This window comes from Conger conger, chromosome 10, assembly GCF_963514075.1.
Source record: "Conger conger chromosome 10, fConCon1.1, whole genome shotgun sequence".
In the NCBI taxonomy this organism is placed as follows: domain Eukaryota; kingdom Metazoa; phylum Chordata; class Actinopteri; order Anguilliformes; family Congridae; genus Conger; species Conger conger.
The window spans coordinates 21,083,329-21,101,074 of record NC_083769.1 but is presented as its reverse complement, the minus strand read 5'-3'; the positions used below and the strand labels follow the sequence as shown (position 1 = coordinate 21,101,074).

General features: G+C 48.9%; 1 protein-coding gene across 5 annotated transcripts in view; it reads left to right on the top strand.

The window, feature by feature from the left end:
- LOC133139120 (zinc finger protein 385A-like) overlaps positions 1–17,746 on the top strand; it is a 91,198-nt gene that overhangs the window by 25,750 nt on the left and 47,702 nt on the right. For all 5 annotated transcript variants that reach the window (XM_061258440.1, XM_061258442.1, XM_061258439.1 and 2 more), the window contains one exon: positions 16,204–16,349. In XM_061258440.1, coding sequence (XP_061114424.1) covers positions 16,204–16,349 — 146 coding nt within the window. The remainder of the gene's footprint in view (positions 1–16,203; positions 16,350–17,746) is intronic.

Here is a 17,746-nt window from a genome sequence, read left to right as displayed (position 1 = left end):
ACGGAGAACGAGGCGGGTGGGGTGGGGGGCATGAATCACGGCTGGAAACGGCACGGGCGGGCCGAGGCTCGACGTGTACGCGGGCCTGCATGTGCGTGACGTCTACGCACGCTGGCTGGGTCCCCGGCAACACACACTCTCTCTCAGCCCCGCGTGTAGCACGCCCTGACGTCCCCTTTCTAAGGGGATTTTCACAAAAATAAACCACTAACAGGGCTTAAGCGCGGGGTGGCTCCAGTGCGGTGGCTCTCTCTCCCCCTCCCGGCCCGTCTGTAACCCGCCCCCCCCCCCCCCCCCCTGCCCCCGCCGGGGCGTGGGGCTCTCGCTCGGGCGCGCCCGGGGGGTAATTACTCAGATTCTATCAGCCGTCAGTCAGCAGCGCGGGGGGCGGGGCCCTGTCGCCATGGCGCGCGAGGCCTCAACCAGGAAGGAAGGCGGAGGCAGACAGACTCAGTAGGACATTAATCATAATAACGATAATGAATATGCTCTCTCAAAGCGTTCGGCTGCTGACGGACCCCCAACCACCATCCTGGGGACGCATTTCACGTGTTTACACGCATATCCGCACACACCAGTGTTCATAAGCACACACACGCGCACACACACAGAAACGTGCACGTACAGTCACTCGTAAGGCGCACACATACACACGTACATTCACCCGAACGCAGTTACACACACCCACGCGTGCGTTTTCCACTCATCCGCCTATCGGACTGCGTCTCTGTCTCTCTCTCCGCTCTCCCTCCCTCTCCCTGACTCACGGAGCCTCGGCTCTTATATCAGGGATGTAGCGCATGCTGCGTCTCGCGGTTTCTGCGACAGAGAGCTCCCTTTGGGATGCGTGTTTCGCACGTCTCCCGCCCGGATACGGAGCCTGTAAAGCACAGCTTCCATCTCCCCGCACCTAAGGGAGCGCTACAAAATTACTGCAGACGGCGACGGGTCCAAAGGCGCCGTGTTCACGGCTGACACCGCGCGGCGGCGGATTTAAGAAGCCGCTCGTTCGGCCGAGAGTGTTCCCCTTGGGGCCGGAGGGAGAACAGGGGACTGCTGTGTTTGAGGAGCTGTTGGTTATTCTGTCATCTTCAGAGAGAGAATTCATATCTTAAAATAACCCTGAGGGAGAAATATGCAATACTGAATACTGAAACAAGTGATATCATTTTTGAGAATTAAACATTTATAGTATAGTTACTCAAAACACAGAATGGGACAACAAACATAGAATCATAAAATGGAATATACACTTTTTCTTCTTTCAAGGATGGTTTATTCATTGGAATCCAAGGCATACGAATGTTCAGTAATAAGTCTGGTCTATTTTTGTAATGCGAATCTTTAATCTGACTTGAACTTGCAGATGGTGTATGAGGGGAGAGACAGTTTGAGGAAACATTGCAGTTCACACTTTATGGGTGAAAATGCACCGCAGACCTTCTGAAATGGACTTTCCGGGTCATTTATTTCTCTGAGAAATTGCTGCTTTGACGGAACGTTTAAGCGCGGGTCACGAATGCTGGCTGCAGAGGCTGAGCTTCGAATGGGTGCCATTTGTGCATTTCCAGGTGGCTCTCGCCCTTGCTCTGACCTCGCCCTGGCTGTGGGCCTCTTGATATTATACAGATATTGATTTATTTCAGCCTCGCAACCAAGTTGGTATGTCCTGTCAAACGTTTTGTCAAACAAAGTCCTACAGTTTGTGAAAGATGTGTATGTGTTTTAAAGGGCACAGCCTACTTGTGCCCGAGACCACACAGTCAGGCGCAGTTATCACTGGTTGATATTAATATCATATGGTTTGCAGATTTGCTTGTTTGACATGAAACATGTTTTATTGTCATAAGGGTAACAGCGTATATTTGTATAGTTGTAGGCCCAGTGTCCCGGGTGCTACAGCAGCACAGCGCTCACACAGTAGATATGTACTCTCTCACCCTCCTGAGACTTCCATCTGCAGGGTGCTCTGGCTGGTTCCAGCTCTACTGTGGGAAAGGGGTATAATGAGCCAGCCTGGTTCAGCTCTACAGTGGGAAAGGGGTATAATGAGCCAGCCTGGTTCAGCTGTACAGTGGGAAAGGGCTATAATGAGCCAGCCTGGTTCAGCTCTACAGTGAGAAAGGGGTATAATGAGCCAGCCTGGTTCAGCTCTACAGTGAGAAAGGGGTATAATGAGCCAGCCTGGTTCAGCTCTACAGTGGGAAAGGGCTATAATGAGCCAGCCTGGTTCAGCTCTACAGTGGGAAAGGGCTATAATGAGCCAGCCTGGTTCAGCTCTACAGTGGGAAAGGGCTATAATGAGCCAGCCTGGTTCAGCTCTACAGTGAGAAAGGGGTATAATGAGCCAGCCTGGTTCAGCTCTACAGTGGGAAAGGGCTATAATGAGCCAGCCTGGTTCAGCTCTACAGTGGGAAAGGGCTATAATGAGCCAGTCTGGTTCCAGCTCTTTCTTGTGTAAATACATTCTTCCTTGCACATTTAGGATAAAACAGAAGCCATTTTGGCACAAAGGCTAGTCAGCACACATCACCTGACCAGCCCTCCCTCGCTGCCCCACCCTCTCTCTGTTCATACCCTCCAGGAGGAATGAAGGCTGTTCTTCTCTCCTTTCAGTCTGAACTGGGTTAATCCACCCATTTTGTGGTGAGTGATAGAATTTCATACCTGGGGGGCAGAGTGCTTTAGATGGTGCTCACACTGAAAGGGGGGGGGGAGAAAAGGGCGCAGACACACAGGGGTGTGTCTCTCTCTTTTAACTCTGAACAGAGGGATGGGGGAAGGGGAAGAGAAGAAAAGAGAGCAGGATTGTGTGATGGAGTGGTAGAGAATCAAAGCTTCAAGAGAATCAAAAATGCCTCGGGTGAAGGCATTGTTCCCTCCTCTCTATTTCTCCCACTCCCGGCCTAATTCCCTTCTTCTTTCTCTCCCTCCCCTCTCTAGCTCTCCATCTTTCTATCCTCCTTTCCTTTCACTCTCCCTCCTTCTATCCCGCTCTTCCCTGCTCCGTGTTTCCTATTTGAACTCTTTCACTCCCTTTCTCCATCCATGTCTCTCTCTCTCATCGCTGAAGGCGCTGACGGCGCAGGCTCATAGGGTCTTCCTATTGGCCATCCCCATGCGGCGACTCCAGAGCCTTTTCACAGCGGGAGGGGAAGAGCGCGCTAGCCGCCAGCCTAGCAGCCCCCCCGCTGCGAGGTCAGAAGTGCCCTACACTGGCACACCTTTCAGACGCGTCGCACGCGGGCAGCGAGCGTATCTCCTTACGAGCCCGGCCGGGCCAGGCCTACGGGCAGGCCGCCGTTATCACCGCCGAATATAACAACCGAGACAACGGAAACCCGAGAACGCCAGGTACAGGCCGGACGGAAAGAGAGACGGCCGATGAAAGAAAGAGACAGAGAGAGAAAGACAGATGGGGGAGGAAAAAAAGGGTGGAGGATGAGAGCAAATAAAGAAAGGTAAAATCCACTGACGTCGTGTTCGGCTTTCTGTTTGTGTGGGACAAAGACCTCTTTCGGGCCCCCGTATATGTGTGTGTGACAGAACAATGTAGGGTGTGTGTGACAGTGTCCCAATGTCCCAGTGTGACCGTACCCTCAGTGAAGGGTCATGTGACCACACTGAGCCTGTACCTGTGCACCTCCTCCAGGTCTTACATGGCAGGTGCTGTTCGACCAGTTTTACCTGCGGTTACCTGCCCTCCTCCGCCTAACACGATAATAATATACAATTACGGCTGTATAATAATGTAATAATAGTGCTCTCTCTGCCATTAAGTGTAGGAAGCCCCTCCCATGCTACGTGCCCTGTCCTGTCATCACTCCTAATTGGTCGAGACGGGGTCCCGCATGGAGTGGCGCGGTCTCCGTCGGCAACCGAACCGGCGCACGAACAAGTGGGGGCATTCGGAGACCGACCAGGCACCCCCTGGCACAGGCTGCCACACGCCCTGTTATTATCTCAATAACCGGCTGCAGTTTTCATCGCGATAAGCCATGTTTCTGTCACAATTGCTGTTATTACTGATTTGGTCCACACCCAAAGGTGTGAGGTGGGCTAGCCAAATGACAAAAGGACCCACTTTGACCAGAGCTGACCTGCTGAAGGAAGCACTTTTCAGCTACGGTTCATTAGCGAGTCCCTAACCACACTGCACACAATTTACCAAGCATGCCTTTGTCAGGTGGGTATTCACTGAAGGGTTTAGTACCATTCTCAAAGGTTCAAACTTCAGCGTCGCTTCTAGGATTTGATCAACCTCCTGGCTGCAAGCCTAAAGTCCATAGCTAGCATTCCCCAAACCTCCACACTGCCATGCTATACTTTTTTGAAAAAAGGGTTCTTTGGTGTGATTCCATAGGGGAACGCTTTTTAGTTCTTTATGGAGTTCTCTGCCGTATGTGTAAAGTGTGAAAACTCCCAGACAAAGAACCATTTTGCCCGACAAAGAATCCTTTAACTAGATAGGGTTCTTCTATGGAATCATAGGTTTCCTACTGGAACAATTTTTTTTTACAGTGTAGCTTTACTGCTGCTCAGTGATTATAGGTTCAATTCCCAATTCATTGCTGTTGTACAGTAATGAATCTGTGACAGCAGGGGGCATAAGTAGGAAATATAATTAAATTGCATAATATGCCTCTGAAAAAAGGTAGTGTGCTTGTGATAATAAAAGGTACAATAGCTTTTAATGAAGCTATTGTACTTTACTGTAAGCCCCACTGGAGCACTGTCGCCTCTACAGATTTATGCAGATAACAAATAATAACAGCCCTGATAAGACCGCAAACACAAAACAAAGAAAAAATGTGAATTCAAAACATGCAATTAAGAAAAAAGTAAGCATTTAAAAGGCAAGCACAAATACTCACTCAGAGAAGTCTCAGAGTAAAATCTTAAACATAGCCATAACATTTTGAAATCAGACTGAATGCCAGCGTGTCTGGTGAGCAGGAAAGGTAAGGGCTGTTTTTGGGGAGCTGCGATGCGGCCTCTCCCTGGGCTTTTGTTACTGCCGATCTGCTTAATCTCTCCACACCTTGCATATTGGCCCCTGGGGGGTTGTGCCCCAGCGTGACCGGGTAGTGGAGATCTTAGGATCTTAGATTCAGCTGCTATCACGAATGCCCCGGAGGTTCCACCAGGCCCAGGCTTTTCGCCCGCCCCCCCCCCCCCCCCCCCCCGCCTAGTCCTCACCCCCTCTTCCCACCCATCCCGCTCCTGCTTGCTGACAGTAACAAAAGCCCAGCGTGTGCTGAGTTTTGTTGTTCAGTCTGAGTGCCAGGAGCAGATTTAGCTCAGGATTAGTGAGCGCATCTGCCTTCGTGTTGGGAACACGTGTGCGAGGCAGCGATGGGGTAACGGGGGGGGGGGGGGGCGGTGGTGGCACCATTAGCCTCTGCTAAACTGAGCTTAGACCCAGCAAACCTGCAATTTTCTGAAAGCAGCCTCGCTCCCTGTCTGCATTCTCAGTAATACCCTGGAGTTGGCGTCAGCGCTGGTCAGGGAGATGGTGGGGGTAATTAGGCTCCCATAGCCGGGACTCACCTGCTTATAAGATCAAGTGCTGGCCGCTTTGGGGGCTGTTATCCCAGAGGGGGGTAATTAGAATGGCAGACGCTGTCATTACACGGTGCAGTGTTTAGGTGTGTGAAGGACTCAGAGTCTGGAAACCGAGCATCTCTATTTGTGTGTGTGAGAGAGCAAGCGACAAAATGTGGAAGCTTACCTCTGAGCCCTGAAATCAATCGGACAGTTGCGATGCATGAGTGTTCTTGCCTGCTCCGGTTTCAAACAGTTGGAACTGAAGTGTCCTGGCATGGGGGTGGGAGCCCGGGGGGGCTGCTTGAAGGGAGGGTACGGAGTTCAGTTCCATAGTCTTACCACGGTTTTAAATTCACAAGTGTATACATATCAACATATCCATTTATGCATATATCTCCTTTGGTGTGTGTTGGTAGCACCAATCTCGTTTACTGTTGGTTGCAGTATTTCAGATGCTTTAAGCTATTATTTGTCCTCTATAAATGCAGGCATGAGTGCAGGAGCTTTTGAAAAAATAATACATCTCCTCTTTCAGGGAACAGAGGTTAGAAGCGTTTTTTTATGTTATGTGTTACTATTATATATGAACCATAACCTGTAGGTTCCTGATGGGAATCTATGGCACAATTAAAGCATTCATGATTTAACATGTTCCCTTATTTTGGAATGATACAATTAAAGAAGTTAATCATAATGGCAACATCAAAAAAAAATGAAGGTGAAATATTCTCACAATAAAGAACTGAAGCTAGCAATTTGAAATAAGTTCTGCTTCATAACAAGCTGAATGTTATTTGCCGTAGGGTAGGTTGTGGGGTCGGGTGGGGGAACGAATGAATTAGATGAGATTTTAAAATGAAAAATCATGCTGGTTACTGGCTTGGCAGGAGCAGGCAGGTAAACTGAGGGGCTTAAGAGAAATAGAAGCATTAACGAGAGGCGAAGAATGGTTTTAATGAGATGGTGGAATGCAATGAGATTCAGACGATTACAGTAATCAAGGGGGAAAGAATTACTCGAACTCGAGAGGGAGTGAGGAGGTGTGGAGGAAGAAAGGAAGGAATTCCATAAAGATGTTCTACGGGGGAAAACAAGCGAAAGAATAAAAGCAATACTCTGATGAGCCCCAGGGGCCCTAATTCAGTCCTGCACATGCCAACGCCTACTCTGGGTTGATATGTCATTAGCCACATTATCCTCTAATGGAAGGAGGGATTCAGTCAGGAGGTCTTCATCGACCCTCATGCTCTTCAAACAGCGCTCGGGCGGAATATGGTCCCTGGATTCATATCCCATAAATCACGTTTCTATGAGACAGATATATGACTGTGTGTTTACACTTCGTCTTTAATGCGCTGTGGGTCTGCATCGTGTGCTTAGAGATGATATCGCGTTTCTCCGAGTTACTGTGCTCGATGTTTCTCTCCTCTCTGACGACCGCCCTGTCGCCGTGGTGTCGCGTGACCCCTGCATGCTTATTATGGGATGCTGTTCGGCGGTACAATGTCGCCGACAGAACACCCACACTGCAGTGTCTACGTTCGGGTGCATTCAGATGGGTTTGGTTTGAGACCCTGGTAAAGGTGGGTTCAGCATATGTTCTTGTGCTCTTCGGCTTGTCTAGATCAACCTAACTAGCTGCCAATAAAACCCGCAGCTTCTGCATTACAAACGGCAGTCCCTGTTCATTGTGCTGCACTGCCGCCCACAGACAGACATGCAGGCAGATGCGCATACATAACCCTCTCTCTCTTGCACACAAACGCACGTACATACAATACACATATGCTCATGTACGTATGAACACACACACCGACTTAATCTCTTTCTCTTATGCACAGACGCATTAGGGCACGCGTGCATACACATGCCCGTGCGCATAGACTTACATTTACACACGCCCCACAGCATCCTGTCCTGGTTTCAGATGTAAATGTTGTGTGTTGTGTGTGTGTGTGCGTACGTGTGTGTGTGTGTGTGTACGTGGGTGTTGTGCATGTGTGTGTGTACGTGTGTGTTGTGTGTTGCGTGTGTGTGTGCGTGTGTGCATGTGTGTGAGTGCGTGCGTGTGTCTTGTGTGTGTGTGTTGCGTGTGTGTGTGTGTTGTGCATGTGTGTGTATGTGTGCATGTGTGTGTGTGTGTGCGTGCGTGCGTGAGTGAGTGTGTGTGCGCGTGTGTGTCTTGTGTGTGTGTTTGGATTAAAGACAGACATGCTGTGACTGATTCTAGTAGCTCTGCAGCCTCACACCACCCAGCTTTCAGGAACTTATCTCCTACAGAGATCAGCTCATTCAGCAGCAAGGTCAGATGTAAGAACCGAGGGAGAGAAGAGATAGAGAGAGAATAATAATCATTATGCATATGTATGTATATGTACTTACATATGTGTATATTCCATTTCTTTTTGTAATATTCAGATGCTTTGGCAACAGTGTAAAGTATTCCAGCTTTATTTAAACCACATTCATGATATTCATTATATTCATCATATATGATGATGCTGATGAGTATTATTATCATGGTTATTATTATTGTTATTATTGTGAGTGAGTGTTCATAATCCCAGTGCGCAGTGCGTGTGGTGCCGTCTGGAATCCCTGCCAAACCCCTCAGTGCAGGTCCTGGGGAACAGAGTGTCCCCTCAGTCTGGGTCCAGGGGAACATACTCCCCCCAGTCCGGGTCCCGGGGAACAGAGTGTCCTGGTGTCTCATGTTCACCACGGTTATCTTATCCACCTGCACACAACCGCTTTTAAACTTTCAACCATGTGCCTTCAAAGGCTTTGGACTGTCCCAGGTGCTGCCATCTTTTCATTTCTTCTCACACACCCTCATGAAAGTATGCTGGCGATCATGAGGTTATCTAGGCGCTGTTGTTTCTTGTTTTGTTTATTTTAGCTTGGTGCTCTATCGTGTATGCATTATTTGCTATTCCGCACACGGTCTTGCTCCTGCAGTTCTTATGACAGGCACAGTAGGTACCCCACCATACGGCATTGTGAATCGCCTGTTTTATTAAGTGCATTCACCCATATAAATAAATAATAATGGCACTATTTATTACAGTAATAAATGTATGCCGCGCTGGAGGACACGGTGGTCTGATGGAGGCGGGCGCTGGTGTGTTCTGTTCTGGTCATCCGCCAGGGAAGCTCACAGCACCCAGGGAACTCTCCAGCTCCCCCTAGTGGAAATAATGTGAATGGCCTTTGTGTACGTACGTGTGCGAGTGTGTGCGCCTTTGTGTACGTACGTGTGCGAGTGTGTGTGCCTTTGTATACGTACGTGTGCGAGTGTGTGCGCCTTTGTGTACGTACGTGTGCGAGTGTGTGCGCCTTTGTGTACGTACGTGTGCGAGTGTGTGCGCCTTTGTGTACGTACGTGTGCGAGTGTGTGAGCCTTTGTGTACGTACGTGTGCGAGTGTGTGTGCCTTTGTGTACGTACGTGTGCGAGTGTGTGCGCCTTTGTGTACGTACGTGTGCGAGTGTGTGTGCCTTTGTGTACGTACGTGTGCGAGTGTGTGCGCCTTTGTGTACGTACGTGTGTGAGTGTGTGTGCCTTTGCAGAGGCAGACGTTAACGGGAGAGAGCGTAACTCCCTCTGAGCTCTGCAGCGGGCCGATGGGTACGTGGTCTCGATGCGCTCCCCTGAGCCGACACCGCTGTCTGAACGCGGACTGTTTGTGCCCCCCGGGAACCTGAGCACACCCCAGAGGAGACGCAGGAGTCCCGGGGAGCCCGAACACATCGTGTGCACAGTCTCCGTCTGTCGCTGCGGGTTATGGCTAAGGTTAAGGTGAAGGTGTACCGTTGAGCTGGTGCGATGCGGACCAGTGAACACACACACGACGCCCCCCACACCTGAGGGGAGAGGGTCTGGGTGCACTCGGGCGAATGAGTGGCGTGTTTGGACAAACGGAGTCCTTGTGTATGCAGGTCCGAGTCAAACCAAGTCTGCGATTTCGTTGTTGCTGCGCACACCTGGTTTTTCAGACGTGGTCATGTCCGCAGGCATGTGGGCGGAACGGGGGGCTTGGGGGGGGGGGGGGGGGCGGTGATCCGGCCCCCTGCGGAAATTCAATCTGGGGCTGGAGAAACTAATCTCCTGCAGTCTCTGAGAGAGAGAGAGAGAGAGAGAGAGAGAGAGAGAGGGGGGGGGGGGGGAGAAAGAGCCTGAGAGAGAGAGAATGAGGGAGAAAGAGAGGGAGAGAGTGCGAGAGGGAGAGAGGGAGAGAAGGGGAGAGAGAGAGAGAGAGGAGAGAGGGAGAGAGAGAGACAGAGGGAGAAAGAGAGAGGGACAGAGAGGGAGAAGGAGAGGGGGGAGAGAAAGAGCCTGAGAGAGAGAGAATGAGGGAGAAAGAGGGAGAGAGTGAGAGAGAGTGGGAGAGGGAGAAAGGCAGAGTGCGAGAGAGTGAGAGGGAGAGAGAGAGGAGAGAGGGAGAGAGTGAAAGGGAGAGAGGAGGGAGAGGGAGAAAGAGAGGGAGAGATGGGATGAGAAAGAGAGAGACAGAGAGGGAGAAAGAGAGGGAGAGAGACAGAGAGAGAGCTTATTCAGTTTTATCATTTCATCATTGTTTTCTCCTTTTTATGATATTATATTGCATTATTTGCATACAGTATGTGTGTTTGATGTGGAAATGTGAATGTATATTTGCCAGTAAACCAAACTGAAATTGGGCTGAAAGAGAGGGAGAGAAAAGAGAGAGCCAGATGGACGGAGATGCGTCCATAAGCTGAAACAGCCCCACAGAATGAGCAGAATGAGTGCAATCACACTGTCTCAGTCAAGTGTATCAGGCCACTGTGTGTCAGTAACCAGGTTCAGCCAATCAGTGCATTTGTCCGTTAGCGTGTTGTGTGCTTAACATTTCAGTCACTCAGTGCATCAGTCAGAGTGTATCATTCGATGAAACTCAGTCAACATGCATCCCAGTCATTCGGTTAATCAGCTGCTCATTGTCTCATAAGTTCCAAAAAAATGCCAATCTATCATTGCTGCAAGTGTGAGTGATTCTGAATGTTAGACATTGGTTAGTGTGCGGTGATGCTCTCCGTTTCGTTGTGCTTTCTGGTGCTTTGTAAGTATCTGTCTATAAAACGGATGTTCAAAAAATGTTTGCTAATCAAATCCCATCAAAAAGATGTGGTCTGAACTGGAGAGGGAAGTCAATAAACTCAGACACAAGGATAAAAATTATTCTGAAAGGTTCTGCATGGAGAAATGGTTAAAAATCCCTCCAAATGCGTTCACTAACCGTATCACAAATAATAGGAAAAGACTCATGGCTGTCATCTTTTCTACGGGTGTTTGCACAAAGTAACCAGGGGTGCCACTAATTGTGAAACCTGTTTTTTGGGTGCCAGTAATTCTGCAGCCCACTGTACATAGTCAGACTCACTCACTCACATATGCATTGCTGCAGTGCTCCACATTTGCGGAAATGCAGTTGTGTCGCAGTTAGAGCACTGGGCTCTGGCTGTGAGCCTAAAGGTTGCAAGATAGCTGGCGTGATTTGGGCTGGGCATGTGTAACCATGTATCTGTGATTCGGTGACAAACCCTGACGGAATGTCCCTCCCTGAGGACAGACTTCTCTCAAGAGCCCACGTGGGACAGGAAAACACATGGTATCAATGTGAGGTGTTTTTTGTGTGTTTATGTGTGTGTGTGTGTGTGTGTGTGTGTGTGTGTGAGATTGCGTCCGTTTGTGTGTGTGTGTGTGTGAGAGTGCGTCTGTTTGTGTGTGTGAGTGCCTATGTTTGTGTGGGTGTATGTGTGTGTGTGTGTGTGTGTGTGAGTGCATGCGTTTGTGTGGGTGTCTGTGTGGGTGTATGTGCGTGTGTGTGTGTGTGCATGTGTTTATGTGGGTGTTTGTGTGTGTGTGTGAGAGTGTATGTGTGTGTGTGTGTGTGTGTGTGAGTGTGAGTGTGTGTGTGTGATTGTGTGTGTGAGTGAGTGTGTGTGAGCGTGTGAGTGTGTGTGAGTGTGAGTGTGTGTGTGTGTGAGTGTGAGTGAGTGTGTGTGAGTGTGTGTGTGTGTGTGTGATTGAGTGTGTGTGTGAGTGTGAGTGTGTGTGTGTGTGTGTGTGTATGTGTGAGTGTGTGTGTGTGAGTGTGTATGTGTGGTCTGGCTCCAGTGTAATGATAGGGGAGTAATTCACAGTTCAGAGGGGCTGTTGTTGATGTACAGCGGGGGGGGGCAGTAGATTACACTCAAGGTCAATACAGTCCTGTCTTCTCCTCCGCCATCTCCACACAATCCAATACACCATTCGACCGCCATCCATCTCCCCCTCGCCAAACACTCGCATTAAAAGGAGAAGAGATGAAATGAGCGAGGGAGAGTAAAAACAGAGGGCAGGATTTATGGAGCCCGGTGGCAGGTGGATGCGTTTCCTGTCCGTCGTCTTGACGGTTGGTGTGAACGCGGGTTGTAATGGAAGAGAGTACAGCTCTCTGCCGTGGCTGTAGATCAGGCCATTTCGCCCTGGGCGCTCGCCCTGTTTATAAATACCTGTGGACTCCTGTTGTAATGTGATCTGTGTGTGTGTGACACTGGGTCACAGGCTGGTCTGGAGGGTGCTGAAATCAGGACAAGATTAAACGAGGTGCAGGTGCGGTGGAGGTGGGAGGTGGGGGGGGAGGGGGGAGGAGGGGGAGTGTGACCACCATTTATGGCCATTCTGCTGTTTCTGTGGAAACCTGTCCCAGTTCCTCACCATGACAACCGCCCTGGGATGGAAAGATTCTTATCTCTGTAATGACTTCTGTACACACGCGCGCACGCACACACATTTTTATAGATACACATTGTTTGGCATCATTCTCTCTCAAATCCAAATCGAATTCGGTTCAGCTTTAATAGTGTGACAAACATCAAAGCACATAAATAATTGTATCATCACAGTCAGTAATTGTAATAATCTATTCCTCTCTCTCTACCCTTCTTTCCCCCTCCCTCATCCTGTTTCTCTCTCTCCCTCTGGTGAAAGTTTATTTATTGTCGCTCTAGCGGTATCTGTCTGGAGCTCTAGCTGTATCTGCCTGTAGGTCTGACTGTCTCTGGCTCTAGCCCTGACTGTATCTGGCTGTGGCTCTGACTGTATCTGTCTGTGGCTCTGACTGTCTCTGTAGCTCTAGCTGTATCTGGCTGTAGGTCTGACTGTCTCTGGCTGTGGCTCTGACTGTATCTCTCTGTAGCTCTGACTGTCTCTGGCTGTGGCTCTGACTGTCTCTGTAGCTCTAGCTGTATCTGGCTGTGGCTCTGACTGTATCTCTCTGTAGGTCTGACTGTATCTCTCTGTAGCTCTCACTGTCTCTGGCTGTGGCTCTGACTGTATCTCAGTGTTGTAAGTGTAGATGTGCCTGGCTGTCATAGCGTGGGGTCAGTGCTTCACAGTTAAAGTGGTGTGGCTCTGACTGTATCTCACTGTAGTAAATGTAGATGTGCCTGGCTGTAATAGCGTGGGCTCAGTGCTTCACAGTTAAAGTGGTGTGATTATGGCCCCCCTCTTGCACTGTGGCATTCCTGTCGTGTCAAATAACGACAGCCCAGCCTCTGATCTTTCACTCCCCGCCCCTCTCCCCCAAGCCTGCTGTCTGTCACAGACTGCTCCCTGCGGAGAAAGGGGGGCATATTTTCACTTTGACAGTCTCCAGTATATTGGCAATTTTGCTCTGTTGTCTGTTAGACTGCTGGATTGGCTGTCACCACTCTTTTTCCTAAGGCCATTACCAATCTGTGTAGTTGATTCAGTATTTGTTTGTGGTGCTGATTGATACTGAAATGTACTAAATGCATTCTTCTTCTTCTTCTTCTTGTAGTAGTACTACCCCAAGGTAGTTGTAGAAGAATGCTATTGTATAATATTAATAAGAATAAGATGAGTACATGTATTTCAGTAGTTTATCAGGCGGTCTTTTTAAAAGCTGTTCTTAATTATTTTCGGCGTCATAATTAAAGGAATGTCTGCGCAGGACTCACACGCACGCACACGCAGACATGCAGACACATGAGCATGTTGAGACACAGCAGATTTACAGTGCGAGCGCACCCCTCAAAGCGTGCTTTAATTTAATGAGCTAATTATACACTGGAGGCAGGAAGCAGCAGCCAGCTGATTTACACCAGCTGACCGACAGTGAGGCCTCCTCTCTCAGGTCATCCAATCACAGCAGTGACCTTTGACCCCAGCACCATGCCTCGCCACACCCCCCAACAACAACAACCATCTCTCCAGGTGTCTTAGGCAGATGCTTTTCTCCTCGTCTGCATTCAAAATGCAGCAAAGCACGCACAACCCCCCCCCCCCCCCCCAAACACACACACACGGCAAAACATGTTAGCATACTGAACGTGGAGGGCGCCCAGAGGAAATTCCAGTTGGCATAAGTAGTTAATGAAGAGTGGGTGGGTGGAATATGAGAGTTTAGTTAGCATACAGAGTTGGTGGAGAGCAGTGGAATATGAGAGTTTAGTTAGCGTACGGAGTTGGTGAAGAGCAGTGGAATATGAGAGTTTAGTTAGCGTACGGAGTTGGTGGAGAGCAGTGGAATATAAGAGTTTAGTTAGTGTACGGAGTTGGTGGAGAGCAGTGGAATATAAGAGTTTAGTTAGCGTACGGAGTTGGTGAAGAGCAGTGGAATATGAAAGTTTAGTTAGTGTACGGACCATGCAGAGAGTGGGCAAGTGGACGAATGACAGCAGAAACAGGAAGTGGATGGAGATGGTGAACAGAGACAGGAAGTGGACTATAGTGTGATACCAGAAACATAGGTAGGGGCTTCAGTGAATTTTAGCGGCCTACTTTTCCCATAAAAGTTATACTACCCCCCCCCCAATGGTTAAAACTCATGGTTTTATGAGCATGACAGCCATTATTCAGTACTGCCAAAGCATTTTAGCAAGTACATGCATGTACAAGCCAAAGTCTCCCCGTCTATCCAGCTCCCTCTCACTCTCTCCCTCTCTCCCTCTCTCTCTGTATCTCTTTCCCTGTTTCTCTCAGCATGTATATTTAATAAGCGTTAGTGAAGCCGAGGACCATCCAGGTCCTGAGATTTGTACATGCTCCAAGCAGCTGGTCTTCAGCTGAGACAGCAGTCTCATTCAGATGGCCTGTCATCTTCCACCAGCACTCAAACAGCTGTAGATCACCGCTTCAGCAATATGTGTGTATACGTGTGCTTGTGTGTGTACTGTATGTGTGCGCATGTGCTTATTTGTGTGTGTGTGTGTGTGCACATGTGTATGTTTGTGTCTGTGTGTTTGTGTGTACGCACATGACTTCAGGGGAAACTACAGTGTAAAAATAAGCAAAAACCCTGCACAATACTCTTTAATGCTCTGTATACATATACCGAACTGTATACACATGCATTGTCGAGCCTCGGGTCTTCATCAGGTCAGGTATGCGTCCCACGCACACGCACACACCGAAGAGGCCGAAATGAACAGAAAACTGCGGGGGAAGGATAAACGAGGGATATATCAGAGAGGGAGGGCGTGAAATAAGAGGGGGAAAAAATGATGAGTTGAGAGAGAGAGATGAAGCTGAAATCTTCAGAAAGCCAGAAACTTAAGAAGCTTAAGTCTTCCTGCCTCAGCACAGCGAAATCTAAGCGCGCCCTGCTCACTTAACCAGAATTTAGAGACATTTGGTGAGGCAGAGAGGAGTAGCTTGCGATGTGTGTGTGTGCGCGTGAGCGTGTATGTAGCCTATGTTTGCGTGTGAGAGAGGAAGAGAGATTGAGAGGCTAAGGAAAAAAATGAACCTCCCTTTTTATAGAATGATTCAGCCCTGACAAAAGTCAGAGGAGCGAGTTGCCGCGTATGTCCCTTCTTCAGAACACCGTTAGGCTGCGGTTTGCAGAAAAGAGGATTACTCAGGAAGCGGCCGCCTTTTTCAAAAGTGAAAGAGGGGATCAGGGTGTTTGACGCATTGCTCAGTCAAAATAATTGCATTTAAAATGCGGGCGCTCTTAATTTCCATGACAGCGGCTCAATTCGAAATCCCTTTCAGATGTAGCCTACCTGTGTTCTCCTGATTTCCGCCCACTCCGTATTCATGCTGTTCAGAAAATGCGCGATGCCTGAGATTCCCAGTTGTCAAAGTCTAACAAACTGGCTAGGCTTTAATATCACACGATAGGCTATAAGAATTTCACCTCCCCGATATACAGTAGGCAGGCTACATTAGGCTGTGCTCTGAGGTTTTGAGTATTGAGACAAAATAAGACGTATTGCATATTTTAAAAGAACTGTAAATCTGGGTGGTCTGAAGTATTTCACCATGATGAATTGGACACAATGAGTTGAGTTATTGATGTGCAAGGGACTGAATGTAGCTATGTATGAGTGTGAATGTATTTATATGGGCGTGTGTGTCTGTGTGTGCCTGTGTCTAGTTAGCCAGCTCAACCCAATAAGCAACACAAGTGGCTGCTTGGGGCACCACAACTGCCAGGGCCTCCTAATTATTATATTAAAATTATATATATGTATATATATATATATATATATATGTATATAATGTTTGGTTGGGGAAGGATATCAAATACTGCTTACAGCACTGTTTTCTGTACATACTACACCAAAGGCATGGTCTAATTAAATGCATTTCAATATAAACTCATAATTTCTTTCTGTGCTTACAGGTGGCATTAGCCGGGCGGGGCCCGTCCCAGCCTTCCTGCGGACCCCAGCCATGATACAGCCCCACCTGGACCTGAAGTCCTACCTGCAGTTTCCCATGGAGACCGCCCCCCCACCCAGCATAGGCCTCTTCCACAACTTCAGCGCCGTGAGTCACACAGCACCTGCCTTCACCTGTATGAGTGCTGCCATGTTCCCCTCAGACGCAGCAACTGCTGATTAGAGCTGGGCTGGGTTAGTCTGTAGAGTGGTGGAGTTTGCTGTTTGGAGCTGGGCTGGGTTAGTCTGTAGAGTGGTGGAGTTTGCTGTTTGGAGCTGGGCTGGGTTAGTCTGTAGAGTGGTGGAGTTTGCTGTTTGGAGCTGGGCTGGGTTAGTCTGTAGGGTGGTGGAGTTCGCTGTTTGGAGCTGGGCTGGGTTAGTCTGTAGGGTGGTGGAGTTTGCTGTTTGAAGCTGGGCTGGGTTAGTCTGTAGGGTGGTGGAGTTTGCTGTTTGGAGCTGGGCTGGGTTAGTCTGTAGGGTGGTGGAGTTTGCAGTTTGGAGCTGGGCTGGGTTAGTCTGTAGGGTGGTGGAGTTTGCAGTTTGGAGTTGGGGGTTAATCTATCAAGTGGTGGAGTTTGTTGTTTGGAGTTGAGGGTTAATCTATAGATTGGAGGAGTTTGCAGGGTTTGCCTAGACCCACGTGGTGGTACACACATTTCAGCTCAGTTACAAATATAAATGGTTCAGCGGTTGTCTCTCCTGTCCTGATCCCAGATCAGCACTGCTTGCCACAGGCCACTGTGCTATGTATGCCAGATCCCAAGTCGCTACCCTTGCAGCTCCGCTGATCCCAGATCAGTACATCTCACCACAACACGCCTTGCAGTCCCGCTGCGGGCCTCGGGAACACCTCCATGGCATTTGTTTGCTTCGGTACTCGACTTCTGCCCATAACAAATATACCCTGTTTGCTTGCGTACGTCACCGTGAGCTATGGCTCATCATTTTGATGAGGTGCGTGTTTAGCATTTTGCGTGGTCAGCGTTTCGCTTATGCATTTCCAGATTGCACTGCACACGTGGGTCAGGAAAGGGCCAAGACGAAAGAGGCAATGTTCCTGGGCGCGTGGAGATGCGCTCTATCCGTCACTAATGAGGTCACGTGCTTGAGCATCCATAGACAAAGTGCGCCCCTTATTGATGAGGTCACATGCCTCATATTATTTATAGATGCAGCTTGGCCCTTATCGATGAGGTCATGTGCTCGATTATTTATAGATGCAGCTTGGCCCTTGTCGATAAGGTCATGCTCTCGATTATTTATGGATGCAGCTGGAGCATTATTGATGAAGTCCTGCGTGCTTGTGCATTAATGGACACAGTTTGTCCCCTGTTGATGAGGTCACATGCTTGAGTGCTCTATGGGGTAGTCGTTCTGCCCCTGGTTTGCCTGCCATCCAGGTCAAATTGGCTGGCCAAGCTGGCAGAGATTTTATGGTTTCTTCTCTTAGAAATCTTTAGAAAGCAGGTGGAGCGTGTGTCAGCTGCAGTTTTGAAAAGAGTGATG